This window comes from Stenella coeruleoalba (genome assembly GCF_951394435.1).
Source record: "Stenella coeruleoalba genome assembly, chromosome: 20".
Lineage (NCBI taxonomy): Eukaryota > Metazoa > Chordata > Mammalia > Artiodactyla > Delphinidae > Stenella > Stenella coeruleoalba.
Genome location: NC_137166.1, coordinates 27315145 through 27343022, shown reverse-complemented (window position 1 = coordinate 27343022; position 27878 = coordinate 27315145). Strand labels below are relative to the sequence as shown.

General features: G+C 50.6%; 1 protein-coding gene across 3 annotated transcripts; it reads left to right on the top strand.

Annotated features, from left to right (window-relative positions):
- ADGRG3 (adhesion G protein-coupled receptor G3) lies at nucleotides 1–27878 on the top strand. 3 transcript variants are annotated; one of them, XM_079908579.1, is made up of 12 exons: nucleotides 1–385; nucleotides 4374–4536; nucleotides 14055–14193; nucleotides 15797–15943; nucleotides 16765–16899; nucleotides 17451–17490; nucleotides 17648–17766; nucleotides 17896–18008; nucleotides 20897–21177; nucleotides 21376–21469; nucleotides 22754–23037; nucleotides 24800–27878. In XM_079908579.1, the coding sequence occupies exons 3-12, from the start codon at nucleotides 14113–14115 to the stop codon at nucleotides 24910–24912; spliced, it is 1407 nt and encodes a 468-aa protein (XP_079764705.1). In that variant the 5' UTR covers nucleotides 1–385; nucleotides 4374–4536; nucleotides 14055–14112; the 3' UTR covers nucleotides 24913–27878. The 3 variants fall into 3 exon arrangements, with proteins under 3 accessions (XP_079764705.1, XP_079764704.1, XP_079764703.1); XM_079908578.1 differs by lacking the exon at nucleotides 1–385 and adding an exon at nucleotides 734–836 and having other exon boundaries at nucleotides 17666–17766; XM_079908577.1 differs by lacking the exon at nucleotides 1–385 and adding an exon at nucleotides 734–836.

The following is a 27878-nucleotide window of genomic DNA, read 5'->3' as shown; positions in this document are numbered from 1 at the left end:
CCAGGACAGATATCAGCCCAGGCCCGACCAACCCCCAGGGCCCACGCTCCGGGGGCCCCCCCCCCCCCCCGCCCTGCCATCCTGCCCCTCCTGTTATTCAGTCTGCTGGGTGGGGGGGCGGGGCCTCCAGGCCAGACGACGACTCTCCTTCCAGGACCCCAGCAGGCGTGGGCTTGAGCCTGGTCTTGTTCAAATCACAGGCATGAATGAGGGAGTGCGAACACTCTCCACATCTTCATCCGCATCCCTATAGCCAGGCCCTGCGCCCACCGGTCTCCTCAAACCCCAACACAGCCCTAGGGGGCAGCCGCACTGCTATATGCGCTTTACAGAGGAGGAAACTGAGGCTCAGAGAGGCCCCCAGCTTGTGAAAGGAGGATCTGAGGTAAGAGTTCCTGACTCCAAAGCCTGGGCTCGCCGCCACTCCCCAGGGGCCTGCTTGGGTGCAGAGGCCTCTGTGGCCGCTGAACACCAGCCCCGCAGCACCCATCCAGACGAGGCCTTGGGAGCATCACCCCTGGGTGGGTTCAGCAGCTCCTGCCGAGTCGGGCCCACTCTGCAGGTGGTCATGGGGCGGGATGAGACTAGGAACACTGCCCGGTTGCACACACTCACCTTTCACAACCCAACCGATGGTGCCATGGAGCAGGAAGGGCGTGGGCGGGGCCACAGGAAGCGGCAACGCTGCGGCCACGGCGCGGGGTGGGGCCGGCTCATTAGAGCCTGGGAGCTGCGGGACGTGCAGCTGCGGGGCTCCGGCAGGCGTGGACCAGGCTGGCCAGGGATGGTGACCCGCGGGGCCCTGGGAGTCCTGCTCCTCCTGCACCTGGCCTCAGGTGAGCAGCCAGCCCCTTACGCCCTCCGGCCAAGCCTGGGAGACCCAGGGTCGGGGACAGGGAGGGCGTGTCTGGAGCAGGTCCTCCGAGGAGCCCAGCTGACGGCCGCAGCACCTCCTCTGTCGTCGGGGTCAGTCCTGCTCTCCCGATAAACTTTGGTCAGCACTGGTCTCAGGTCCCCTTTGCTTCCCCACAGCGCCCTGGAGATGGGAGAGCATCGGGGGTGCGCCCACACTTCGTCCCTCAGGCTGCGGCTCCCCGACAGGCCTGGCTCTGGGACACGGGTGGACCCAGGACAAATTCTTCTCCAGCTGGCCTCTGAGCTCCAGGGGAAGGCGGCTGGGACCCTCAAGGCTGAGGCCAGGCCCTGCACGGCCCTCCCCGCACCCTGCCCACCCCGTTCCCCGTCACGCCGGCTCCCCTCCTTGTCTCCTCAGCGGTCCCCTGGTGCTCAGTCACCCAAGCCGAGAACAAGGCCCTCCCTGACCCTTCGCTCTCGGCCTTGCCCACAGCCAGGCGGTGGTTCTCCAGAGGCAGCTCGAGGGCGCCAGGCCTGGCCCTTGCCGTTCCGCTCCTGGCCCACCTGGCCAGCTCTCCCTGGCGCTCTGTGCCGTCTGCAGGGATGCCCTCGGGCAGAGGAAGCTGCGTTCTCCCCGTGCACCCATCTCCGAGCCTTGCCTGCTCCTGCTGTTTCGCTCTTGGTTCAGTGAGTGGCCTGCATGCCTGTCCCCCACCCCTGTGTGTGTCCAGCATGCGGTCACACGGCTTTGCGTGTACGGACCGACCTCTTTTTGGGGCTTAAAAAAACCCTCGTCTCTTCAAATGTTGGGAGATTCAGCGAAAAGCAAAGTTTAGTCTGTGGCTCCAAAAAGTGTGAAAAATGGCCGGGCTGTCCCAGCGGGATGGCAGCAACACCTGATGGATTAATTAACTTCATAACCACTAGTGGCTGTTGCTCGATCTCATAAGGACCCTGGGCCCCTCACGAACGATGTAATTTTCTGGTCGGGCCTTGAAGGCTCCCGCGAGTGATGGAGTTTACCCAAAGGTGATGGGTGTTCTGGTTCAGCTGTTGAAACAGTGTGAGGAGCCCTGAGAGGTTTATGTCTAGAGGGAGGGCTCCTTTTTTTTTTTTTTAATTCATTAATTAATTAATTTTTGGCTGCATTGGGTCTTTGTTGCTGAGCGTGGGCTTTTCTTTAGTTGTGGTGAGCGGGCTGCTCTTCTTTGCGGTGGCTTCTCGTTGCGGAGCACCGGCTCTAGGTGCGCAGGTTTCAATAGTTGTGGCACGTGGGCTCAGTAGTTGTGGCTCGCAGGCTCTAGAGCGCAGGCTCAGTAGTTGTGGTGCACGGGCTTAGCTGCTCTGCGGCACGTGGGATCTTCCCAGGCCAGGGCTTGAACCCGTGTCCCTTGCATTGGCAGGCAGATTCTCAACCACTGCGCCACTAGGGAAGCCCGAGGCTCCTTCTTTTGTGGACATTTTGGGGCAGTTGCCATGTGTTCATTTTCTCTTTCATTCATTCATTCCAGAAGCGCTGGTGGAGCCCTCTACTCAGTGTCAGGCCCTGTGCTTATATACCATGTGGTCTCTGCCCTCAAGGGACTCACAGTCTAGCAGTGATGGGATGCTTCAAAAGAGTCCAGGGCATGGTGGGGGCCCAGAGGGAAGCAGACACACTCTTTAATAAAGGGATACTTTACCAAGGACGTGTCAGGGCTGGCACAAGGGACAAGAAGCTGTGGCTGTTGGCAGAGGGAAGCAGGCCACTGGTGGGGAGCCTTAGGGAGGGGCGAGTACTGCCCTGACCTCTGACCTCCTCGCCCCCCCCATATGAACCCAGATTGAGGTGGTCCTTGGAGGCCAACCTCTGGGGCAGAGCGGGATGGAGAAGAGTAGGGTGGGTCTGGAGGACCTCTCGCACACAGGCCTGGTTCAGGCTCTCCCTGTCTGGGCTAAATGCTTCTTCTAACGTCTTCCAAAAATAATTGCAAAAACGAAGTTTCATAATCTTCTCTGCACCAGGTACTTGCCAAGAACTTCACAAGCCCAACGGCCCTTGTGAAATTTCATGGCAGGCCAGGAGGGAGGCTCTGTTAACACCCACCGAGTTGCCCCCTGCACCCAGCACCCATGTGTGACCCCTCAGGCATACAGAGGGCTGGGATTACAAAGAGGATAGTGCCTTCCCCGGAGCTGACAGTTTCCTCCCCCTCTCTGCTCTTCTTCCCTCTTTTTCTCTTTTTCTCTTTTTCTCTTTCTCCTTCCTTCCCTCTTCTTTCTGTCTCCCTCCTCTGTTTAAAAAGCAAACATGGATGTTATTATGCACATGCTCATCCCTCATGTGATTTTTCCCATTAAACATGTCATGAATATCTTTACAGTCTAACAGAAAACTGAAGTTCCTTTACAAGCTACTTCAAACATTGTCACATATAGGGCTAATTATAAGATCCACTTGAAAATGTTATTTTTTTACCTACGTTTACCCTAACTTTGGTCTGCCATTATCTTTACCGTGTATTTTATTTTTGTCTTAAAATTTAACTAGTTTCATTGAATGTGAAAGTAATAGTGTGCCTAATTTTTTTTAAAAAATCGAACACTGGAGAAGGGTGTGAAGAAATGAAAAGTAAATGTCTCCCTGCCCATTTCACCCCCAGCTCCTGGTGGGCCAGTCAGAAACGTAAAGGTGCAGATTGTCAAGACCCAGCCCCACTGCCCCAATAAAGGGTACAAGAAAGCCGTCCATGGAAAAAGACATACACATAGATGCTCAAACTGCTTCTTAAATTAAAATGAAATTCCATTTTACCCCTCAAACTGGCAAAGATTTGAAAGTTTGGTAAAGTCTAGGACTGTGAACATGTGGGTAAATAGTCACTCTTGCCCACTTTTGGTGCGAGTGTAAATAGGTGTAGCCATTTTAAGAAGGAAATTCGATAATACTTAGCAATTTTTAGAAGTTCATACTTTTTTTTTTTTTTTTTTTTGCGGTCCGCGGGCCTCTCACTGTTGTGGCCCCTCCCGTTGCGGAGCACAGGCTCCGGACGCGCAGGCACAGCGGCCATGGCTCACGGGCCCAGCCGTTCCGCGGCATGTGGGATCTTCCCGGACCGGGGCACGAACCCGTGTCCCCTGCATCGGCAGGCGGACTCTCAACCACTGCGCCACCAGGGAAACCCAGTTCATACATTTTGATACAGAAATTCAAGGATAGGAATGTTTTCTATGAATTCTTAACATAAGCTGACAAAGATGTAAGTAGCGTTATTCAAAATAGTAAACGAAACAAAACAAAAACACCCTAAGTGTTCACCAACAGGGGACCAATTGAAAAAGCATAACAACACCCGTATACTGAGATAGTATGCAAGTATATAAAGAATGAGATGGGTATGAGTCCAGCTCAGGTTCACACAGTTAGCGTAGAGGGATGGAACTGGGATTGTAGTCCACACCACCAGACTCTGGAGCCTGAGCTCCCCTACCCGCTGCCTTCCCATGCAGCCCATTCACACTTTGCATCCCTCTCTTAGATCAGAAGAATTCCGCAACCACGCATGAGCAGTCAAGACAACCCTGCAAAGGACTCATCAATGCAATCCGATTTGACAACTTCGGCCTTAAGGACACTGCTAAGTGCTTCACAGCGTGTGCACCGTCAGGGAATGAACCCTGCAATCTGGGAAACTTGCAGAGGTAAAGGGCCCTCTGAGATGGAGAAGGAATCTGGGGGCTCTGGCAGGGGTGGAGTAGGGAGGCAGTTAAGAAGGGATGGAGCTATCAGCCCTTTTGGACCCAGAAGATGCTGCTCTCATCTTACCCTTCCACCTTGTTTGACACCCACATTCCCCCTGACCACCAAGACCCTATGATCTAGGGGATGCAGAGGTGAAATTAGCCCCTGTCCCTGTCATTGGGAGTTGTAGAGGGAGAGACATGGCCCCAAATGATGGTGATTCTAGAGTGTGATCATACAGAGGGTAGACAAGGCACCAGGTTAGCTCAGAGGAGGGAAATCTGCTAAGGCTTCACAGATGAGGCCACCCATGAATGGGTTTTGAAGACTGCATAGGAGATTTCCCATTGGACTCAAGCAGTGTTAGGGGATACAGGGAGAACTACAGTGCTTTGAACTGTGAAAGAGTAAAGTGCTGGGGATGGAGGCAACAATGGGGAGGTTGGGTGTGGGGGTTGGACTGGAAATCTAAGCAGGGACCAAAGTGTGAAGGGTTGTGTAAACTATACCACTGCGGGAGGGGGCAGGGCAATGATACATTTTAAATACAGGAAGAGCATAGTCAACTTCGCATTTTTAGAAAGATGGCTCAGGCTTCAGGGAAGTATATGAGGGTGGTGATGTGACAAGAGACGTGAGCAGGTAGGATGCAACTGTGGTGGTCTGGGTAAGAGTGAGGGCTGAACAACCACCAGCACCACCACCAATTGGCACTGTGTACCTGGATAGGAGGGATGGGTCAGAGACATTGAATGATGTAGAATCAGTGCGATCAAGAGACTGATAAGACCAAGAGACCAAGAGATACTGGATTAAGGGAGAGGAAGGGGTTTGGAATACAGCATCTCCAAGAGTCACCTTCAAAAGATCTTTGCCTTTCTCCCCTCCTCTCCCTTCCAATCAGAGTTACCCATCCTCTTCTGGGATACTCAGGACAGGCTTGTATGCACTCAGTATATATTTGTGGGAGAAAATGAGTGAAAAGTTTATGTTCTCAGACTTGGTGTTAGCACAACAATCTGATTGAGTGCCATCACTTCAGTGGCCTGAAAAGGCTCCCATGAGTACCTGCAGCTGCTCCAGGAGCTTCGGATCTCCAAGCAGCTGTTCAGGAGGCTCCTCTTTGTGCTGCCTTATGGAGGGCTTAAACACCTTGGGGAAAGTAGGAGCTCTGACATCAGAAGATGTGGACTTGGTTCCCAACTCTATCACTTCACCAAGTTATCTCCTTTACCTTTACAACCCTGTGAGGTAGGTCCTGTTATCAACCCTTTTTTCAGATAAGAAAACTAAGGCTCCCATAGGTTAAATAACTTGCCCACGTTACACAACAGGTAGGTAGCAAAATCAAACATGAACCTAGGTCTGGAGGGCAGTAGGGGAGGTGTACAGTAATACAGACTAGGGTCAGACTGGCAGTGCTCAAATGTGGAATTGGACTTTGGACAGGTTAACTTTCAGTTTCCTCATCTGTAAAATGGGGCTGAAATAATACCTGACTTGTAGAATACTGCAAAGATTAAATACATAATTCAGACACGTTAGCTGTTATCATTATCTTACCAGCATTGTCATTTCATTACTGTTGCAAAGCCTTTATTCTTGATCTCTCTCCTATACCTTCCTCCTGGGGTGGTTGTTGAGATTAAAGGAGATTATGCATGGAAAAGTTATTAGCAAATAATAGGAACTCAATAAATTTGAGTGTTCTTTATTTTCATGACTCTTTCTGATTATAAAAGTAATTTTATATATTTTTTTAATAAATTTATTTTATTTATTTTTGGCTGCATTGGGTCTTTGTTGCTGCGCGTGGGCTTTCTCTAGTTGCAGTGAGCGGGGGCTACTCTTTGTTGTGGTGTGCGGGCTTCTCATTGCAGTGGCTTCTCTTGTTGCGGAGCACAGGCTCTAGGTGTGTGGGCTTCAGTAGTTGTGGCACGAGGGCTCAGCAGTTGTGGCTCTCAGGCTCTAGAGCGCAGGCTCAGTAGTTGTGGTGCATGGGCTTAGCTGCTCCACGGCATGTGGGATCTTCCCAGACCAGGGCTCCAACCCGTGTCTCCTGCATTGGCAGGCAGCTTCTTAACCACTGTGCCACCAGGGAAGTCCAGTAATTTTATTCTTCATAAAATATTTAGAAAGTAGCTATAAGAAGGAAAGTGGAAAATTCCCCTTCTTACTATCCAGAGATAATCATTATTTTCATTTTGGTATATTTCTTTAGATAGATAGATAGACAGATATGGATGGATATAGATAGCTATAGATAAATCACATACCTCATTTATCCATTCTACTATGTTGATGGATAGTAACATTTGGGTGGTCTCCAGTTTCTGGCTTATACAAAGAGTGTTGCCGTAAATATTTTTGTTCGTGTATTTTGGTGAATGTATGTATTTCTGTAAGGTATATTCCTAGGAGTGAAATTGGTGGGTCATAGGGCAGGCATGTGATTAGCTTTAATAGAAACTGCCTAACAGTTTTCCAAAGTTCTTGAACCAAATTTCACTCCCACAATCAGTGTATGATAGTTCTAGTTGCTTCACATCCTTGTCAACACTTGGTATTGTCTGCTTTTTCATTTTAGCCATTCTGGCAAGTTTGTACTGTATCATATGGTGATTTTAATTATATTTGCCTGATGAAGTTTAACTTAATCTTTCATATATTTATTAGACATTTTGATATCCTTTTTGTGAAATGGCCTTTTAAGTCTTTGGCTTGTTTTATGGGGTTGTTTTAATTTTTCTGAGTGATCTTTAGAGGTTCTTTATACATTCTGGTTACATGTCTTTGCAAATAGATACACATGAATATGTTCTCCTTCATTGTGGATTGCCTCTTCATTCTCTTAGCGTTGTCTTTTGACTACAGACAGATATTCTTAATTTTAATGTAGTGTGCTATACCAGATTTTTACGTTATAGTTAATGCTTTGGGGTCTTATTTAGGAAATGTTTGCTACCCCAGGATCATGAAGATACTCTTCGATGTTTTCTTCTCAAAGATTTATTGCTTTATCTTTCACGTTTGTCTCTATGATCCACTAAATGAAAGTAAAATACTGTGGAAAACTCTTACTTTTCAGAATTTTCAGCTTAGCTAGTGCCTCTCAGACTATAGAGTCTCACAATTCTGAAAAATGTCTGGAGGAGAAATCAGCTGTACATTTGAGACCCTTCGAGTGCCCAGGTTTATTTCTTCACCCTCTGCACCGCCCCAACACCACCACCAAGACCACCAAATGCCCTGTTTATACTTGACAAAGTGCTCTTGTGCCTGTTGGCAATCCTAACCCAGCCACAGTCAACCACTGATCTGTCTGGGCATTTTATATAAGGAAACCGTACAACATGTTGTCTTTTGCATCTGGCCTTCTTCACTTAGCACGTTTTTGAGGTTCATTCATATTGTGACAGCAGGGCATTTTTTTTTTGCAGTACGCGGACCTCTCGCTGTTGTGGCCTCTCCCGTCGCGGAGCACAGGCTCCAGACGCGCAGGCCCAGCGGCCATGGCTCACGGGTCCAGCCGCTCCGTGGCATGTGGGATCCTCCCGGACCGGAGCACGAACCCGTGTCCCCTGCATCGGCAGGCGGACTCCCAACCACTGTGCCACCAGGCAAGCCCAGCAGGGCATTTTTTATGACCAACAGTGACCTCTATTCAGATGAAGCTCAAATTCCCAGCCTTTCGTCCATGCTTAGACAAAGGACATGCTTAGAATGAGCACATGTCCCCGGGGGAAGAAACGCAACAGCAGATTTTCAGTTCATTTCTCTATGATGCTCCCTCTGCAGAATTTTAGCCCCTCTCTGCTTTAGCAGCTCTCTGATGGCGTTAAACAAATTATTTCTGTATTATATCTAGCTTTTCTATTTGTTCTCAGTGAGAGCATTGATCCATCACAAATAACTCCACCCTACTCAGAAGCAGAAGTCCAAAGCCTGAATTTTTTCCAAGAAAATCTATTTTGAGGTATAATATATATATATATATATATATACATATATATACACACACACACACACACATATGACAGCAAAATGCATACATGTTAATGGTACAGATCAACAAAATTTTACATATTTATATACACATCCTTAATTACCACCCACATTAAGCTATAAAACTTTTCTAGCCTCACAGAGGGGTCCCTCATGCTCCTTCCCCATCAACAGCGCCACATCATGGTAACCATTATTTTAAGTTCTATAACCAAGTATTGATTTTTCCTGTTCTCAAACTTCCTATAAATAGAATCACGTAGTGCATACTCTTTTGTGTCTGTCTTCTTTCCCTCATCTGTATGCCTGAGTTTCATCTTTTTTTGTTGTTTTGTTTTTTTTGTTTGGTTTCTTTAGTCTATCCATAGTTTGCCCTCATTGCTGCCGTATAGTATTCTGCAGTATTAATATACCACTATTTACTATCTCTTCTACTGTTGATGAGCATTTCCATTGTTCTGATTTGGGGCTGTCTTAGTTCAGGCTGCTGTAACAAAGTACCATAGCCTGGGTGGTTTAAAAACAGAAATTTATTTCTCACAGTTCTTTAGACTGGAAGTCTAAAATTGGGGTTGGGTTCTGGTGAGAACCCTCTTCTGGGCTGCAGAGTGCAGACATCTTGTACCTTCACATGGCAGAAAGAAGGATGAGAGAGCTCTCCGGGGTCTCTTTTATAAGGGTACTATCCCATTTATGAAGGTTCTACTCTAGTGAATTACCTCCCGAAGTCCCCACTTCCTAATACTGTCACGTTGGGGGTTAGGATTGCAACATATGAATTCGATGGGGCAGGGACACAAACATTCAGTCCATAACAGGGGCTATTATGAATAAAGCTGCCATGAACATTTTTGTACATGATGAATTTTGGTAAGCACTGACATGGTGACTGTATCCATTTACACTCCCACCAGCAATGTGTGAGAGTTTGAGTTACCCCACATCCTTGTGATACTTGAGTCTTTTTTTTTTTTTGCGGTATGCGGGCCTCTCACTGTTGCGGCCTCTCCTATTGCGGAACACAGGCTCCGGACGCGCAGGCTCAGCGGCCACGGCTCATGGGCCCAGCCACTCCGTGGCATGTGGGATCTTCCCGGACCAGGGCACGAACCCGTGTCCCCTGCATCGGCAGGCGGACTCTCAACCACTGCGCCACCAGGGAAGCCCAATAATTTGTTACTTTTTTATCATTGAGTAATATTCCATTGTAGGGACATACTTCATGTTTATTCATTCACCAATTGATGAACATTTGGATTGTTTCCAATTTGGGGTTATTACAAATAATGCTGCCATGAGCATTTGAATTCAAGTCTTTGTGGACATACGTTTTCATTTCTTTGGGGTAAATACCTAGGAATGGAATTGTTGGTATATATAGGAAGTCCATGTTTAGCTTTATAAAAAACTGCCAAACTGATTCTCAAAGTGGCTATATCATTTGCTTTCCCATCAGCAGTATAAAAGGGCTATAGTTTCAGTACATTTTTGCAGTATTGTCAGTATTTTTGGTTATAGCCATTCCACTGAGTGTGGGTAGTATTTCACTTTAATTTGCATTTGACAAATGACTAATGATGTTGAGCACCTTTTCATGTGCTTATTATCCACTGGTGTATTTTCTTTGCTGAAATGATTATTCAGATCCTCCCCTCTTTTTTTTTTTTTTTTTTTTCCAGTACGTGGGCCTCTCACTGTTGTGGCCTCTCCTGTTGCGGAGCACAGGCTCCGGACACGCAGGCTCAGCGGCCATGGCTCACAGGCCCAGCCGCTCCGTGGCATATGGGATCTTCCCGGACCGGGGCACGAACCCGTGTCCCCTGCATCGGCTGGTGGACTCTCAACCACTGCGCCATCAGGGAAGCCCCTCTTCCCCTCTTTTTAAAAATTGGGTTGTCTTCTTATTATTGAGCTTTAAGAATTCTGTACGTAATCTGGATACAAGTCCTTTATCAGATGTATGATTTGCAAATATGTATTTTCTCCCAGTACATGTTTTGTCTTTTCATTTTCCTCATAATGTCTTTTGAAGATCAAAAGCATTTAATTTTGATAAAATCCAACTTAAATTTAAAACATATCAAAGAAATGTTCATTTAGCCCATGGTTACAAAAGTTTTCCTCTAAGTTTTCTTCTCTATGTGTATGGTTTTAGCTCTTATAATTAGGTTCATTTTGCATTTGGAGTTCATTTTCTGTGCACAGTGTGAGGTAAATGTCTAACTTTATATTATTACTCTCATTTTGCATTTGGATATCTAGTGGTTTCGGCACTATTTATTAAAAAGACTATGCTTTGTTCATTGAATTGCATTTGGGAGGGCATTTCATTGAACAGCCAAATACAAGTTCCTGGAATGTCTTCTTCCCATTGAGATAGTAAACCAGAAATAAACGACGTTGCTGGGGGGAAATGTAGAGATTAATGCTGCCATGAAAGGCTTTAACGAAGCAGGAGTGATGGTGATACCTATTAACTCCCTTTAACTCACCAGAAGTCAGGTGGATCTTGGAGAATGACTGTGGACCGTCATTAACTTAATCAGGTGGTGAGTCTAATTGCAGCTACTGTCCCAGATGAGTATGTTTACACAAAGAAATCAACACAGCCCCTCACAATTGGTATACAGCTATAACGTGGCTAATGTTTTTTTCTCCATACCATTTTTCAAGGACTGCCAGAAATAGTTTGCTTTTGCTTGGCAGAGCCAAGAGTATAGAGCCACAGTGTTCCCTCGGGGTTACGTCATGTCTCATTGCTGTCATAAGATAGTTCACAGAGAACTCATTTATCTTGACATTCTACAGAGTCCACTGTATTGACAACATTATGCTGATTAGATCTGATGAGCAGAAAGTGGCAAGTTGTGAAGATGCCTTAGGAAGACATATGTGAACTAGAGGGTAAGAGACAAACTTCACAAGAATTCAGGGTCCCATCACCTCAGTGGATCTCCTGGACATTCAGAGGACTAGAGAATATCAATATATGCCCTCCAAGGTAAAAGACAAGTTGTTGAACCTCACACCACTTACAATGAAAAAATGTATCATGCAAACATGAACCAAAACATATCTGAATAGCTAAATCAATATCAGACAAAGAAGATGATCCTTAAATTGGTGTCAACTTTATAATTAAAAATGCAATTGTAGGGGCTTCCCTGGTGGCGCGGTGGTTGAGATTCTGCCTGCCGATGCAGGGGACACGGGTTCGTGCCCCGGTCCGCAAAGATCCCGCATGCCGCAGAGCGGCTGGGCCTGTGAGCCATGGCCGCTGAGCCTGCGCATCCAGAGCCTGTGCTTCGCAACGGGAGAGGCCACAACAGTGAGAGGCCCGCATACAGAAAAAAAAAAAAAAAAAATGCAACTGTACATCCATGGTTTAAACTTTTTGAATATATGTTACTTTTCACAACTAAAACAATTTTTTTTAAGTGCTCTGAGAACCAGATCAGGAAACCTTCTCTCAAGAAGATAAATTCATGGGCTGTTTTGTAAGGCCAAGGAATTTTTTAAGTGCATGAGGTGAACTATATGTATTGTGAAATACAATTCTTTATTTTATTTGGTAACAATAAAAATCACAATACTTCTTCATTTAGATTTTTAAAAGATAAATAAAAAACTAGTATCAGTTGGTGTAGCTCAATCAATGGATTTGGACAATCTCAACCCACTGTTTCTGGATGAATGTTCTAATTGCCTGAACCATCCAATCTCATTTACACATATTTGCATGGTTTACTCTTTATATTTTACAATATTTTTTTCCTGTGGTTTCCTTGGAGTTTTACTCCTTGGTAACTGTGTTCCAAAAAATGATGTCAAAATAAAAGCCTCCCTTTTGCCTCCCTGGTAAGCCCTCCATAGCTACTCCTTTCCAGTAGCCTCGATCTGGCTCTATCTGCTCTTGTTCCCCTTCTATACCATTGCTACCTCAGCCTTCACCTGTTTAAAATTGCTTTAAAAAGGTGGGCAGCAAGTCTTAGGACCCCAGACTTGGGAAAAGGGACTCTGGCCAAAGAGAAGTTTCAGCACCACGGAGAGCGCCAGGATAGGGACGTGGATGAGAGGGGGGACTTTGCTCACCCTAACTTTCTAGCCCATGGCAAGGGGGCTGCGGTAAAACAAATGGCAATTAAATTTGTGTTTATTTTATGTGTAAATTATGTGTTTCCAAGACCAGCTCAGTTCCCATAAATCAGTTCCCATACAGCTAAGTCTTCAACGGCTGAATTCCCAGTATTCATCTAGCACTCAATAAATGTGAGTTAGCCCTCACACCACACAGTGATCATCCCACAGTTTGGAATACTCAGAAGAATTTCTCTAAAGAAGATTTACAGAGACCAATAAGCACATGAAAAGGTGCTTAACATCATTAGTCACTAGAGAAATGCAAATTAAAACTGCAGTGAGAGACCACTTCACACCCACTAGGATGGCTATAATTGCAAATGAAACAAAACAAAGTGAAAAACATCAAGTGTTGGCAAGAATCTGGAGAAACTGAAACCCTCATACATTGGTGGTGGGAATATAAAATGGTGCAGCTGCTATGGAAAACAGTTTAACACTTCCTCAAGAAGTTAAACACAGAATTAACACAGCAATTCTACTCCTAGGTATCCACCCAAAAGAATTAAAAACAAGTCTTCTAACAAAAGCTTTTACGTGAATACAAGCAGCTCTATTCACAATAGCCAAAAAGTGGAAACAATCCAAATGCCCATCAATGGATAAATGTATAGACAAAATACGGTATATGCATACAAAGGAATTTTATTCATCCATAGAAAGGAATGAAATACGTATACATGCTACAACATAGATTAACCTTGAAAACATGCTAAGTGAAAGAAGCCAGACACAAAAGACCAGATATCATATAATTCCATTTATATGAAATGTCCAGTATAAGCAAATTCATAGATTAGTGGTTGCCAGAGGCTGGGGGAAGAGTAACTGCTTAATGGGTTCAGAGTTTCCTTTTGAGGTGATGGACATGTTCTGGAACTAGATAGCAAAGATGGTTTCACACATTGTGAATGTATTTAATGCCACTGAATTGCATACTTTAAAATGATTAAAATACATTTTGTATTTTATAAAATACATTTTGTATTTTATAAAATACATTTTGTATTTTATTTTATTTTGTATTTTATGTATACATGTATATATAAAATACAAAGTACATTGTAATGTATTTTGTTACAAAAAAAGAGAAATACATAAAATACTCAGAGGGGCCACTGGCTCCGGAATCCCTCAGAACCAGCGTGAATCACTCCCGTGCCACCCCTCTCCTCCTGCAGCATCCCAGGGTCTTCCCTTTGATATTCTGGGTCACCTCTCCTACACCAGGAGCCTGATGATTGCTGCGCATGGTATCTCTCCTCCCGTCATCCCGGTGAGTGGACCAGGTGAGCGGGTAACTCAGCCTGCAAGACCCTGTCTTCCCTTGCAGATACTGGCTGAACTATGAGATCCATCTGGTGGAGAAGAGTCTGACAGAGACGGTGAATATGGATTTTTTGAAAGCTCTTGTCAAGAACATCAACACCAACATCTCAGAAGACCTGCACTTCTCTCTGACCCCCTCTCAGGTGAAGGCTTCCCCCCATCCCCACTGGCTGGTCCTGGTCCTACTTTCCTCAGGCATATTTTTCTGAGAGAGTCATGGTCTGTGCTTGGTGCCCATCAACAGTAATCCTTCCCATGTCCCGTTTAGTAGTTCTCTGCCACCTGGCTAATGGGTGCTGTGAGTTAATTGGTTGAGTGGATCCTGGTAATATATTACCCAGGGTGCTAGGATGAGACCTTCAGAAGATCACCGAATCGAGAGTCAGGATTCTAGCCCTGGACTTCCCACCACCTGATTAGGTGTCCTCCAGGAAATCCCCTCCCCTCTCTGGGCCCCTGAGTCCTCATCTGTAAAATGAGCTCGAAGGCTCCTCCAAAGTCTGAGGTTCCCTTGAACTCTTCCACCAGGGGACACATTAGAAACCAGGTAAAGGCACTTGTAGAGGTGCTGCAAAGGGTTAACGGGCAGACTCTGGGTTTACATAGGTCTGGATTCAAATCCCAGTTCCGCCCCTTACCAGCTATTGTGATATTGGGCAAATTACCTAACTTTTCTGAGCCTCGGTTTCCCCATCTGTAGAATGGGGATGGTATTGCCCACTTTCAAGGTTGTCAGAGGGAGCAAATGAAATAACTCACAGGGAATGCTTGGTGCAGCGAGGGCACAGCCTCCCTTAAGGCATAAAGCTGAGGGTAGAAGTTTGGGCAGCAGGGAAGTGGTCTATCGTGGAGGGATTTTAGGTCTGCCTGGAGAAGGGGAGATGGAAGATGGATGGGGCCTTTCTCAACCCTTTATCACGTCACCCCAGCAGCTGAGCCCTCTGTGTGGGGTAGGCACCGGCCTGTGAAATCAACCACATGTCCTTTTGACAAGGTTCTGGATTGGGAAGCAGAAAGTTGAGGCTCTCGGCTACAACACTTAGCGCCCCCTGTTCCAATGCCCATGGGATGCTTTTGAGGCAGGACCAGGTGGGACCAGGCTGCAGTCCCAGGGGGAGCAATGAGGTCAGAGAATGAACAAAACACGCTTCGCAACTATCAGTAAAATTTATTTTAATATTTTGACCATTCTTAGCTTTTACAAAATGTGTTGTTGTTGGGTGGGGGTGGGTATCACATTCAGTGTGAATTCTTGTGTCCTCCCTCTCGGCCCTTGCTGTCTCCCTTCCTGATGGCCTTACGCTTTCCATTTATCCCTGAGTTGGAAAATAGACACTGTCACCATAGCCGTATGTCAGCACAACGGGGGTCAGGACCCTGGCCAAAAGCACCACAACTGACCCTCTCTCACACTTGCAAACTGACCTGTCCAGGTGTCGCCCCTTCACAGCCCACTTTCAACCTGATGGGTGGCCACGCGGGCATCTTACTGGCTCCATTCTCCATATTGGGAAAACCGAGGCTCCACAAGGGCTGTGATTTGGCCAGGAGTTCACAGCCTGGACAGAGCAGGGCTTGGACCGTGCCCCCAGGTGTCCTGCCTCTCAGAGCTGTCCTCGGTCCTCAGTGCTGCCCCACCACCCAGCATGCCTGTTTCTCCTTCCACCTGGGGGAGGGGTGGGCAGGACCTGTGTTGGGGGCTGGGCTCCTCAGGGAAAGACAGAGCGGCCGGGTCTGTGGTTGCAGATTCCGAAGCAGGTGACAGAGGACGAGCACCGGCACACTGACAGAGTCCGGCTGCCCAGGAGCCTTTTTGGATCCTTGCAGGGCAGCAGACCAATGGTTCGGTTGGCCATAACCATCCTGGATGTTGGTTCGGGGAATGTCTTCAAGGTGAGGAGGGGCTCAGGGTGGCTGAGGTTCCATGCTTGGTTAAGCAGGACATGCTTGCCCTCTCTGGAGTCTTTGCTGAGGGGCCCGATGGGGATGGAGGAGGTGAGGAGCCTCTGGAGGGTGCCTAAAGCAGCCGAGGCCATCCCAGACCCCTGTCTCTAGGGTCTGTGGACTGCGGGCTCACGCCGGTTATTCACACTCCGCTGTTTGGACTGCCCACACCTGTGCCCTTGGACTCCTGTGTGTGTATCCCAAGTGTGTTCATGACCCCTGTGTGGCCTCGTGCGTGCACAAACATGTGTCTCCTTCCTTATTCCTGGTGCGCACGTAATCATGTGTGCTGGTGTGACCATGTTCACGTGAGCAAGTGTACCCAGGCCCTTGCAAATTTGTACCAGGCATGTCCCCAGAGGTGTGTCTGCACTCCCATGGGGACATGTGTATCCCTGAGTGCTGATGTGGGCAGGTGCGCCCCACCTGTAGGCACCACTGCCCTCCGTTTCCCGGCTGATCTTCCTTCTAACCCTGCACTCCAGTTAAGAGGGCGGAGGAGGCCTGGAGACCAGCAATGGAGAGCCATCAGGTACACGGCTTTGCAGCCGTTTGGCCTGGAGGGTAGGGCCCGCCCTGGCCCAGCTGGAGCAGACTACAGAGAGCAGCAGGAAGAAGGTCGCCCATGACTCCCCGCCCCCTGTTCTCCCGGCCCCAGACTTTGCCCTCCAGGCAAGGGCCACAAGCCCTAGAGGCTCCCAGGAGCCCTGAGAAGGGCTGGGTTGGGGCAGCCGCTCGTGCAGCCTGGCCTCACCCGTGTCCCTCCACAGGGCCCTCGGCTCAGCCTAGAGGATGGCAGCAGCGTGTTGAACAATCGCGTGGTGGGCTTGAGTTTGGGTCATATAAACGTCACCGGCCTGGCTGAGCCTTTGGAGATCACCTTCTCCCACCAGCACCAGCCTCCTGTGAGTCCCCCACCCTGGCCTGGCAGCTCCTGAGGGGCAGACATGTGGGTGGGCACCCCTGGGCATAGGGGCAGACACACACGGACTCTGCACACCCCACGCTCCCACATCCACCTGGGTTTACATAGGTCTGGATTCAAATCCAGACACACAATTGTGCCCAGGGACACACGCCCACCCTGTGCACACATGTCTCCACATGCCTCCCCGACACCCTCCGCTCCTGTGCTCACAGAGATGCCCAGGGGACCTGGCAAACACACGTGCACGCGCACGGCTGCCCACACACACGCTCCCCTAAAGGCACGTGCCTGCAGACATGCGCCCCTGCCAGCCACAGCCCCGCACCTCTTCACACCCCCGACGCGCTGACCCAGGATACATCAAATGCTTCGCGTTCCTGTGTGACCACAGGCTGAGACTTGCTTCTACCTAATGCGTGCCTGTGCTGAGACCCAGAGCACACTGTCTTCTCCCCCTCCCCGTCCTACCCTCCTCTCCCCTCTCCCAACTTCCCCTGCCTCGCCCTGACTCCCAATCTCTGGTTTCAGAACATGACCCTCAGCTGTGTATTCTGGGACGTGACTAAAGGTAGGGCCTGGAGGATCTTCCCTGGGTAAGATGGGCAGAGGGTAAGGGCTCCTTAGGGGACAGGACTCCAACCGCAGGGCCCCTCCCCTCTTTCTTTCCTCTCTTTCCCTGCCTTCCCCTCCCCTCTGCTTCCCTATATTCCCGGCCCCTCCCCTAGGCTCCCTCTCCTCCCCAGGGTCGTCAGGAGACTGGGCTTCCAAGGGCTGCTCCACAGACGTTGGAGTCAATAGGACCATCTGCCGCTGTGACCACCTGACCTTCTTCGCCTTGCTGCTGGTAATGGCGCGCCACCCCGCCCCCCGCCATCCTAGCAATTCTGGAAGTGCCAAGGCTCCCGGCCCAGGGAGGAGGCTGCCTGGCCTGGTCTCCAACTGATAGGATTCTTATTTGGGGGATCGTCCACAGAGGCCGATCTTGGACCAAGTCACCGTAAAGACCCTCACACGCATTTCCCAGGCTGGCTGCGGAACCTCCATGATCTTCCTGGCCTTCACCGTTGTCCTCTACGCTTTCCTGAGGTGGGTCACCCCATCCCCACCCCACATCTCCCTCCTGCCCTCAAGGGCGGCAGCAGGGCAGGGTAGAAACCAGCAGGGTAGTGTTAGTCATGCAGCACTATACTGATATTTTCTCCAAACCTCCGTTTCGTCACCTATAAAATGGGATTGAAATGTGTCTGGCTATTTCAGTTACAAGTGGCAGAAGCTCAACTCAGATTGGCTTAAACATAATAGGTAATGTGTGGTTCACAGAACTGAAAAGCCCAAGGTGAGCTCACTTCAGGTGATGTTGGATCCAGGGGCTCAAAAGATGTCCCCAGGACTTGGTGTCCCTCTGATTCTCAAAACTTTGCTTTCTCCTTTGTCAGTCATGTCAGGCAACTTCTCCATACTCAGGGCCCTTGGGGAGCCCCAGGCTTGCATCATAGCTTCTTAGCTGCCTGGACAGCTAATATTCTAAACTAAGGCCCAGAATTGAAGTTTCTAAAAAAACTTTATTGGACTTCTCTGATGGCACAGTGGTTAGGAATCCGCCTGCCGACGCAGGGGACACGGGTTCGAGCCCTGGTCCGGGAGGATCCCACATGCCGCGGAGCAACTAAGCCCGTGCGCCACAACTACTGAGCCTGCACTCTAGAGCCCAAGAGCCACAACTACTGAGCCCTCATGCCACAACTACTGAAGCCCGCGCACCTAGAGCCCATGCTCCGTAACAAGAGAAGCCACCTCAATGAGAAGCCTGCGCACCACAACGAAGAGTAGCCCCTGCTCGCTGCAACTAGAGAAAGCCCACGCGCAGCAACAAAGACCCAATGCAGCCAAAAGTAAAAATACATAAATAAATAAATTAAAAAATTTTTATTTTGAAATAATTATAGGCTAACAGGAGCTTGCAAAAATAGTACCTAGAGTCCCATGGTTCCTTCATCCAGCTTTCCTCAGTGATGACATTTTCTATAACTGTAGTACAATATAAAACCAGGAGATTGACATTGGTACAGCACTGCTAACAAGACTACAGAGCTCATTCAGTTTTCACCATTTTCCACATGCACTCAATTGTGTGTGTGTGCGCATGTCCACACACGCACACAGGACTGGCTATATCATTTGTAGGGCCCAGTCCAAAATGAAAATATGTAGCCCGTTGCTCAAAAATTATTAAGAATTTCAAGATGGTGACAGCAGAGCATTAAAACGAGCATAGGGCCCTTCTGAGTGCAGGGGCCTGCAGAGGTCATACACCAAGGAAGCTGACCCTGTGCATGTCCTGTGGGTGTGTGTGTGTGTATATGTCTATGCAGTTTTTTTTGTTTTTTTTTTTTTTTGCGGTACGCGGGCCTCTCACCGCTGTGGCCTCTCCCGTCGTGGAGCACAGGCTCCGGACACGCAGGCTCAGCGGTCATGGCTCACAGGCGCAGCCGCTCCGCGGCATGTGGGATCTTCCCGGACCGGGGCACGAACCCGCGTCCCCTGCATTGGCAGGCGGACTCTCAACCACTGCGCCACCAGGGAAGCCCTGTCTATGCAGTTTTATCCCATGTATACCAGAGTTGAGTTATACTGGTCTAACTTAGACCATGTGCCCATGACTGAACACGCCACTGTGGTGAAAGGATGAATTACACTGATTGGTCAGGCCACCCTAGTGCCTGCTCTTGGGTTTGAGAGTGCATGGCTGAGAGTGGGGAAGGGTGCTCCCAAGGGAAACCTGGGGCTGTTTCTGGAAGAAGGAGGAGCAGAAACATCAGAGGCTACTGCAGCCTGTGCCCAGGCCCCGGCCATGGCGGAGGGAGCCACAGGAACTGCCAGCCTCAAGGAGCCTGTGGGAGCAGCCCCACGGCTGGCCTCCCGACCCACGACGGGCCTGGAGCAGCCCTTGGTCTCCTGACTCCCGGTCTGGGGCCCTCCCACTGCCTTCCTGCACATGCTGGCACTGTCTGGCCCTGGGCTGAGGCCCCCACCAGCCCCGCCCACTCCATCTCGGACCGAACTGTGAGTGTAAGTGGTGCCAGCCCTGCCCGCATCCCCCGAGCCCTGGCCGAATACAAGCTGAGCATGACTTGCCAGCTGGCTGCACTGCTGGACCCTGTGAGACGGGCTCGGAGCACCAGGAGGAGCCGTCAGCCTCTCCCAGGGGCGGGGCCTGGCATCTCAGGTGAGGTGGACATTATCCCTCACGCCCACTCCAGGCAGCCCTGAGCTCCCACCCCTCCAGTGAGAGTCCTTCGGGAGCTGATTTGCTAGGAATTCGCAGTGGGAACTCCACAGAGGGGGAAGTGAGCCCTGGGAAGAAGCCCTGGACTGGGAGTCTGGAGCCCCTGCCCTGTGCTGTGACTCTGAGTTCCTGTTCCTCTCTGAGCCTCACCCTCCCTACTAAGTTCTAGGCTTCATACATCCATGCCCTGTCTGCCCACTCACTCAACCAATGCAGGGCTTCCTCCTGCTTATTGTGTTAGGCCCCAGGTCAAAGCCTGGGGAGAGACGGAAATAAGGGGTGGGTGGAGAGTTACGCTGCGCTCACTCCTGGGAAACTTCCAAATAAGCCTGGGATAAGTGACGTTCAGAGACAGCCTTCCCAGAAAGAAACACCCAAGGGGGATTTTGAAGGTGAAGCAGGGAACGGCATTGAGAGCAGAGGGAAGAGTGTGGGCAAGTCCGGGAGGCGTAGAGAAGCAGAACGCATTTAGGGAATTGCCAATTAGGTAGTTTGGCTCAAGCGTGGAGTCAAGGGATGAAGCCAACAGGACCCAGAATCCACAGGGCCCTACGGGTCGTAAGAGGGCTCGTGGACTTGAACTGGAATGTTCTCACACGCTGGTTGCTGGCAGGGATGGAACAGAGGTGATCGGACGGAGAGGCCTGGGTGCCCCCTTGCAGCCTCTCACTGGCCCTTCTCGCCCCAGGTTTTCCCGGCAGAAGTTGAACTCAGAAGACGTCCCCAAGATCCACGTGGCCTTGAGCGTCAGCTTATTTCTCCTGAATCTGGCCTTCTTCATCAATGTGGGGTACGGCCTGAAGGGGTCCGATGCTGCCTGTTGGGCCCGGGGGGCCGTCTTCCACTACTTCCTGCTCTGTGCCTTCACCTGGATGGGCCTGGAAGCCTTCCACCTCTACCTGCTCGTCATCAAGGTCTTTAACACCTACTTCGGGCACTACTTCCTGAAGCTGAGCCTCGTGGGCTGGGGTAGGTGCCGCTTGGCCAGGCAGAGGGGATGGCTGACTCTGGAAGACGCAGCAAGGGCGCAAGCCTGGGGCGAAGGAGGGGCAGCTCCCTCTCTGATTGGCTCAGAGCTCGAGGGATGGACAGCTGGAGGGGGATTTGGAGGAGGACGTGCCAAGGGAGCCCCAGCAATGCCATACCTCCTCCTCCCCTTGCCCCCAGGCCTGCCTGCCCTAATAGTCATCGGCACTGGGAGCGCCAACAGCTATGGCCCCTACGCCATCCGTGACAAGAAGAACACCACCACGCTGGAGCTGTGAGTGCTGGCTGTGGAAGCTGCGGTGGCCTCAGGGTCCTGGGGGCCAGAAGGAGGTGGAGGTGGGGAGAGGAGGGAATCCTGGGAAGAGAGACGAGTAAGTCAAAGCAAAGGATCCTCAGATCCAGCTAGCGCATGGCCTGCAGGGGTAAACTGAGGCCCAGAGAGAGCAAGTACAATGAGAGAGGGGGTGAGAAGGAGAGAGAACCAGACCAGGAGGCAGGATGCCTTGCTCTAGCCTGGGTCACCACAGCCTATATAGCACCTTTGGGCAAATTTTAAAAGGTACCCCCCCATCCCTCTGACCTGCCATGCCAGGTGCTCAGCCTGGTGAGTGGAGGGTGAGTTGGATCTCAGCCCCCACCTGCCCCCCAGCCAGGTGCCCTTGTGCAGGGCACAACCTGCCCAATATTTGCAGCAGCGCTGATTCCACCCAGACTCTGTCTCTGAGTAGCTGTGTGACCTTGGGCAAGCCTGTCCCCTTCCAGAGCCTCGGTCTCCTCATCTGTACAATGGGGGACTGATCCACAGGCTCTTTTGGGCTTTCATTCCTGCAGTGCAGGGAACAGGGGAGCTGAGCTGAGCCTCTCTCAGGGTACCTGCCTGAGGCCCATGGTTCTGTGCTAAGAAGAGCTGGTGGGGCCTTGGTCCTGTCCCCAGGGCCTCAAATGCAGGGTCCCAGGGGCCAGGCAGGGAACATAAGTACACGCAGCAGCCTGGGTGGGCACAGTGACAGACTGGCAATCACGTGCCAGTCTAATGGGCAGCTGACTACTGTCCCTCCGGAGGGCATCCACAGAGCTGCCAGCTGTATGGTTTTATAAGAGAAGCAGAAATCTGGATATTTCAGGAATTCCCTGGCGGTCCAGTGGTTAGGACTTGGTGCTTTCACTGCCAGGGCCTGGGTTCAATCCCTGTTCAGGGAATTAAGATTCCACACGCTGTGTGGCGTGGCCAAAAAAAAAAAAAAAAAAAAATTTGGATGTTTATGCCAAACATTTCACTTTTAAAAGGTGGTCATTAATTCAATTTTTTTTTTTCTCACAACATAATGTGGGGCGAACGAAACATGTCTTTGGGACAGAACTGGCCTTTTACACTCACTGGTCTAAAGAGACAGCAGCCTGGAGCCTCGTGACAGCCCATCCCCCGGGAGAGCGGGGAATGGATGGGTGGAGATGGGAGAAGGCATCTTTTTGGTCAGAGAAGATCAGGCAGGGAGACAGCCCAGGGCTTGCTCTCAGGAGACTTCCTCTGGTCCTAACGGCCATCCGCCTCCTCCAGGTGCTGGTTCTGTGAGAAAACTGCCACCTCTGCGCTCTACGTCACTGTCCACGGCTATTTCCTCATCACCTTCCTCTTCAGCGCTGTGGTCCTGGGCCTGGTGGCCTTGAAGATCTTCACTCTGTCGAGTGCCACAGCGGGCAAGGAGAAGCGGCAGCACTGGAAGGGGGTCCTCACCCTGCTGGGCCTCTCGAGCCTGGTGGGCATGAGCTGGGGGCTGGCCATCCTCACACCCCTAGGCCTGTCCACCACCTACGTCTTTGCACTGTTCACGTCTCTGCAAGGTGAGGCTCCTGGGCCAGGGAGGTGACGAGCTGCCTCGCCTGCACCAGGGGGTGGGGCTTTGGGGGGAGGGGGTAGATGGCAAGAAACAGGATTCTACTCAGGCTCGCTCAAGTCCAGGGCACTGATTTTAAATATCCAAGGCTCTCCCAAGGACCCCAGGGCAGGAAGGCTGGCTGACCTCATGGGAGCTGGTAGCAGGGTCAGGAAAAGCCACCCAAACCAAAGCAGATACTTTCCCATCTTTTTCCCTGGAGTCACACGTAGTCTCTCACCTTCTCTCTGTGGAAGCTTCTTCATTCTTCTCTCCACTGGCCCATTCCTTCCCATGGCCCTCAACTGGCTGCCCAATATGGCCCCCTCATCCCTATGTGACCTTCCAAGTCTAGTGACCATGGTCTGCTTCAGTCTCTTCCATGTTCTTAGGAGAGTCAAGGATCTGACTGGGCCATCTTGGGTCAGGTGTCCATGTCTGGTCCAATCATCTGTGACCAGGAGGGCGGGATCATGTAATGTGAAGGCGATGTGACACGAACAGAATCTCTAAGGGGCTGTGAAGGCAGGAAGCAAATGGTTAGTGGAGGAAATGCTTGCTACGTCTGCTCCCTGCTCCCGCGGGGTTCTTTCTCTGATACCCAGCAAAGGGGCAGGCACCCAGGGTGCAGGTGGGACACGGTTTCCCCACCCGCACCTGTCCTCTTTGTTCCTCATACCCCTGTTTCATACACGCAACTTAAAGAAGCATCACAGCCTGACTGTGAAGAGAGGAATGACAAGGAGTTACTAGGAACCGAGGGGTCCTAGATCCAGCAGGTGCAAGCCCACAACAACAGGGCTGGCTCCCAGTGCCTCACAAGACTACATGGCACCATGGTTGGCAGCAGACCGGGGTTCAAATCCCACCTCCACTCACCACCCCAGCAAGTCACTCAGCTCCTCTGATCCAGTCACCTGTACAGCTGGGATAATTCCAGTACTTTTCTCGCCAGATTTCATGATGAATAACTGAGATAATGTGTGTGTGTAATACAGGAGGCCTTCAATATGTGGGAACTATGTTAACAACAACAGAAGTCGTCATTATTAGGCCACTGGAGACTGTCCCCAGATGAAGAATTATGAGTCCACCTCTGAAAATTCCCAGGGGTTACGGCTTGGAGAGGGATGCACCTTGAAACTGTGGATTATGTCATTATCCTTTCTGAGGTTACCCATCATAGTTAAGTCTGAACACTTCACCGCACTGAGTTATTTCAACTGAGTGTAACTCAGTATTTCTCTCTTCTTCCCAAACAGAGCCCTCAGCCCACTTTAACTGCCCTTGAACTCTTCTCAATATTTTTTATTGTTGTGTAGGGTTTTAGTTCTACATTTTTTTTTTAAAGAAACACAAAGATTTTTACTTTTCTATCAATTTCTGTACTTACTACAATTTTCATACCTCACGTCTTCCCTTTTCTTCTTGCTGAAGCACATCCTGCAATAATCCTCTATAAGAGGGGCAGTGGTAGTTCTCTTGCATGTCTGAAAATTCCTTCATTTCGGTCTTTCTTTTATGAGATAGCTGTGTGTATAGATTTTATTTCGAGGACTCTGGATTTCATTCTCAAGTTATCTATTTGGTTCTTTTTCAGGAGTAGGTTTCATTTTTTGTCTGATTTTTCTATACATTCTTGAACTTTTACAGTGGAGCGATTCCTCCTCTGAGTGGCCGCCAGCCCAGGCCCCACCCCAGGCTCACTGAGGCCCTCTCCTCCCTGACAGGTGTCTTCATCTTCTGCTGGTTTGTTGTTCTCTACTTCCCAAGACAGAGCACCGTGACCTCGTCTTCCGGCACTGCCCGGGCTGACCAGACCCTCACCGTGTCTCATGAATAGCGGGCTGCCATGTGGCCAGGCTGGGGCTGGCCTGCACTCTGGACTCAGCTCTGATTTGCTGAGTGACCTTGGTGGGAGGGAAGAGGTGCTCCCTGCTTCCTTCTGGGCCTCAGCACCCTTCTCTGTACAATAGGACTGGGGAGCAAGGGGATGGGAACCAGGTTGGACCATGTGGCCTCAAAGGTCTTATCCAGATACACCTATGGGTCTGAGAGTTCACAGATCCAGGATGGCAGGAGTCTCAAATCCCTGTAATCCTAAGACCCTGCCAGCACGCCCACCCCCTGCCTTCAGAGCAAAGCGGCCTTCTGGTCTCAGGAAGGGCCTGAGCCCAAATAAGGAAGTCTGTCACTGGCCTCTTGAAGGAGCCCCCAGCCGCTCCCCTCCCTTCCTTCCCCTTGTCACTGCCCTCCCACAACTCCACCCTCTGGCCGGGCACCTGGGGGGCCCTCAGGGCCACCATCCCCTCAGGCACTGGGGCAGTTGTGGACTGGAGGTTTGTTGCCTGGTGGGGGGGGGGAGTGGGGTTTGGTCCTCGCACCCAGGCTGCCCCTGGTCTCAGCCACTCACCAGGGCCCATCCTCATGGAAGACCCCCTACCGTTCAGGGGGCTGCCAGCCCTCCAAGTGTTGGGGACACCGAATATCAAAGAATGCCACTAACTCAGTAGGTGGGATACGTCAAGCAAGCCCCCGTTCCCCACTCTGGCCTGCCCCTGTCTCGGGTTGAGGGGGCGGGAGGGGACGGGAGGGCGGGGCGGGGCGCTGCACCTCTGAGGCCTGAGGAGCCAGGGCCGGGGGCAGGGGGTGTGGGCTGAGCAGAGACAGGGTGGGCATTTCTTCTGAAGTCTGAGCTCCTATAGAGCAGGCGGGCACTTTGACAGCTTTGCTCGCTCACCGGTTCAGCCCAGCCCCAGCCTGGCACGTTCGGCAGGCCTTGAATAAATATTAGTTGGCCCTCGATGGAGGTGTGAGTTTGGCACCAGCCTGACAGGGCCCTGAGCCAGGGGAGTGCCTCAGGCCAGACCCAGCTGGCTTTGTCACTTCCAGTGGCTGGGCTTGATTTCAAAACCGCTGGTTTCCTCAGTAGGAAGCAAAAAAGAGGCAGTGACAGTAGAGACAGAAGTAGGGATACAGAGATAGAGAGATGGAGAGAGAGAGAGAGAGAGAGAGAAAGAATTAACAGATGAACTGCCACAAAGAAAGAAAACAAAAGGAGAGAGACGGACAGATGCAGAGACACACTGGCCCCCTGGCCTGGCCCAACCAGGAGGGCAGGGCACTGGTATCCGTCCCCGTCCCCTTACAGCCACTGCGCACTTCAGCCCTAACTTACTACTGGGACAGCTCACCCTCCCTCCCCAAACCCCACCCTTCCCAGTGTGCTTTGCAGACGGTCCAGCACCTTCTACAGGTGAGAAGCCTGCCTCTTCCCCCCAGATGCCCTGGACTGGATTCCCCTTCTCCCTCCTCCCACCCAGCAAACAGATGAAAGAAAGGAGGCCCGGGACCCTTGGTTTATGCAAGTCACTGTGTTCCTGGAAGGGAAATCTTAGAGTGTGGACATTGCGACAGTTGAGCCACATTATCAGTTTTTGTGGGCAGACTTGGTGGGTTTCGGGCTTATCTTCACAAACAGCCGTTTCTCACACTGAAGGTCTCAGCAACCTTACCCCAAAGTCTCAGGGTTACTAACCTATCCTCAGAAAGAACACTGATCCAGTGTCTGACGGGCCTGGGTTCAAATCCTAGCTCTGCTGCTTAGGGCCTGTGTGACCCTGGGCCTGTCACCGCACCTCTCTGAACCTCAGTTTCACCCTGTGTAAGATGGGGCTCATTGAGTCCTTGCCTTGTCCTGAGAGCATTAAGTGAGGTGACAAAAGTAAAGTGCCCAGCACTAAGTCAGCAGGAGTTAGTTTGCTCCCTGAGAAGCCCCCTTGGCTTAAAGAAAACCTGGGTGTAAAGCAGATTGTGAGCTTCTGCAACCTGTTTGTAAACTGGGAGGGTGTGAAGTTTAAAGCTCCCTTCCAGATTCCTTGTACAGCTCTGCCAAGTGGACCAGCCCTGGGTGGGGAGGATGAAATGGAGGCCGAGAGAGGCCCAGGGACCCACCCAAGACCACCCTGCAAGCTGGGCCAACAGTAGAGCTGGGGTCTCCATGGGTTTAAGAATTATCACCTCATTCCTGACCCCCGAGTCTCAAGGGAAATCCTGGGTGGTGGCTTTTTCTTTCTTCTTCCTTGCTTTCTCATTAAGACGTACTCAGTGGGATGTGCGACCAACAGAACAACAAGCGCCGGATGGGCTGCGTTTCCAGGTGCAGATGCGGAGGGCAGACGGGGAGCGTAGCTAATAGTACGGATGTCCTTTTCTCTGCCTGGCTCTCCACCCCAGGGCCAGGCAGGGGCAGAGGGGCTGGGGTCCCTCATTGCCTGAAGTCACTGCAAAAGTGGCTCCAAGTGCCAAGTGGAGCGCGTGCTCAGGCCAGGGAGGGCTGTGGCAAAAATACATCCCAAGGTCCAGCGTGGATAGACAGGGTTCCCCTGCCACTGAAGCATCACAAGAGCAGCCTGGGAGGTGGATAGCACCATGGTTACGAGCATGGACTCTGAGGTCAGCCTGCCTGGTCCAGATTCTTTGCCTTGGACCAATTCCCCACTTACTGCATCTGTAAAGCAGGGATGGCAGTAGCTGCCCGACAGGGCTGATGATTAAATGAGATACTGGCTAAGACGGCTGCCCACCTGGCTCAGCGTGAATGTGACTAAGCCAGAGCTTGGCCTTGGCTGACACTTTATCAGGCTCTGAGTTGCAGTGGTCATCTGTGTGCTGCAGCAAGAGTGTCCCCTCACCGTGGTTCCCTGCCTGGTTCTCTCTGTTCTGCCTCAATTTCTTCATTCCTAGTATTTTTTCCATTACAATCTAACAAATAGGAAATAAGAAGACCTATTTGCTCTGTGCTTTCAG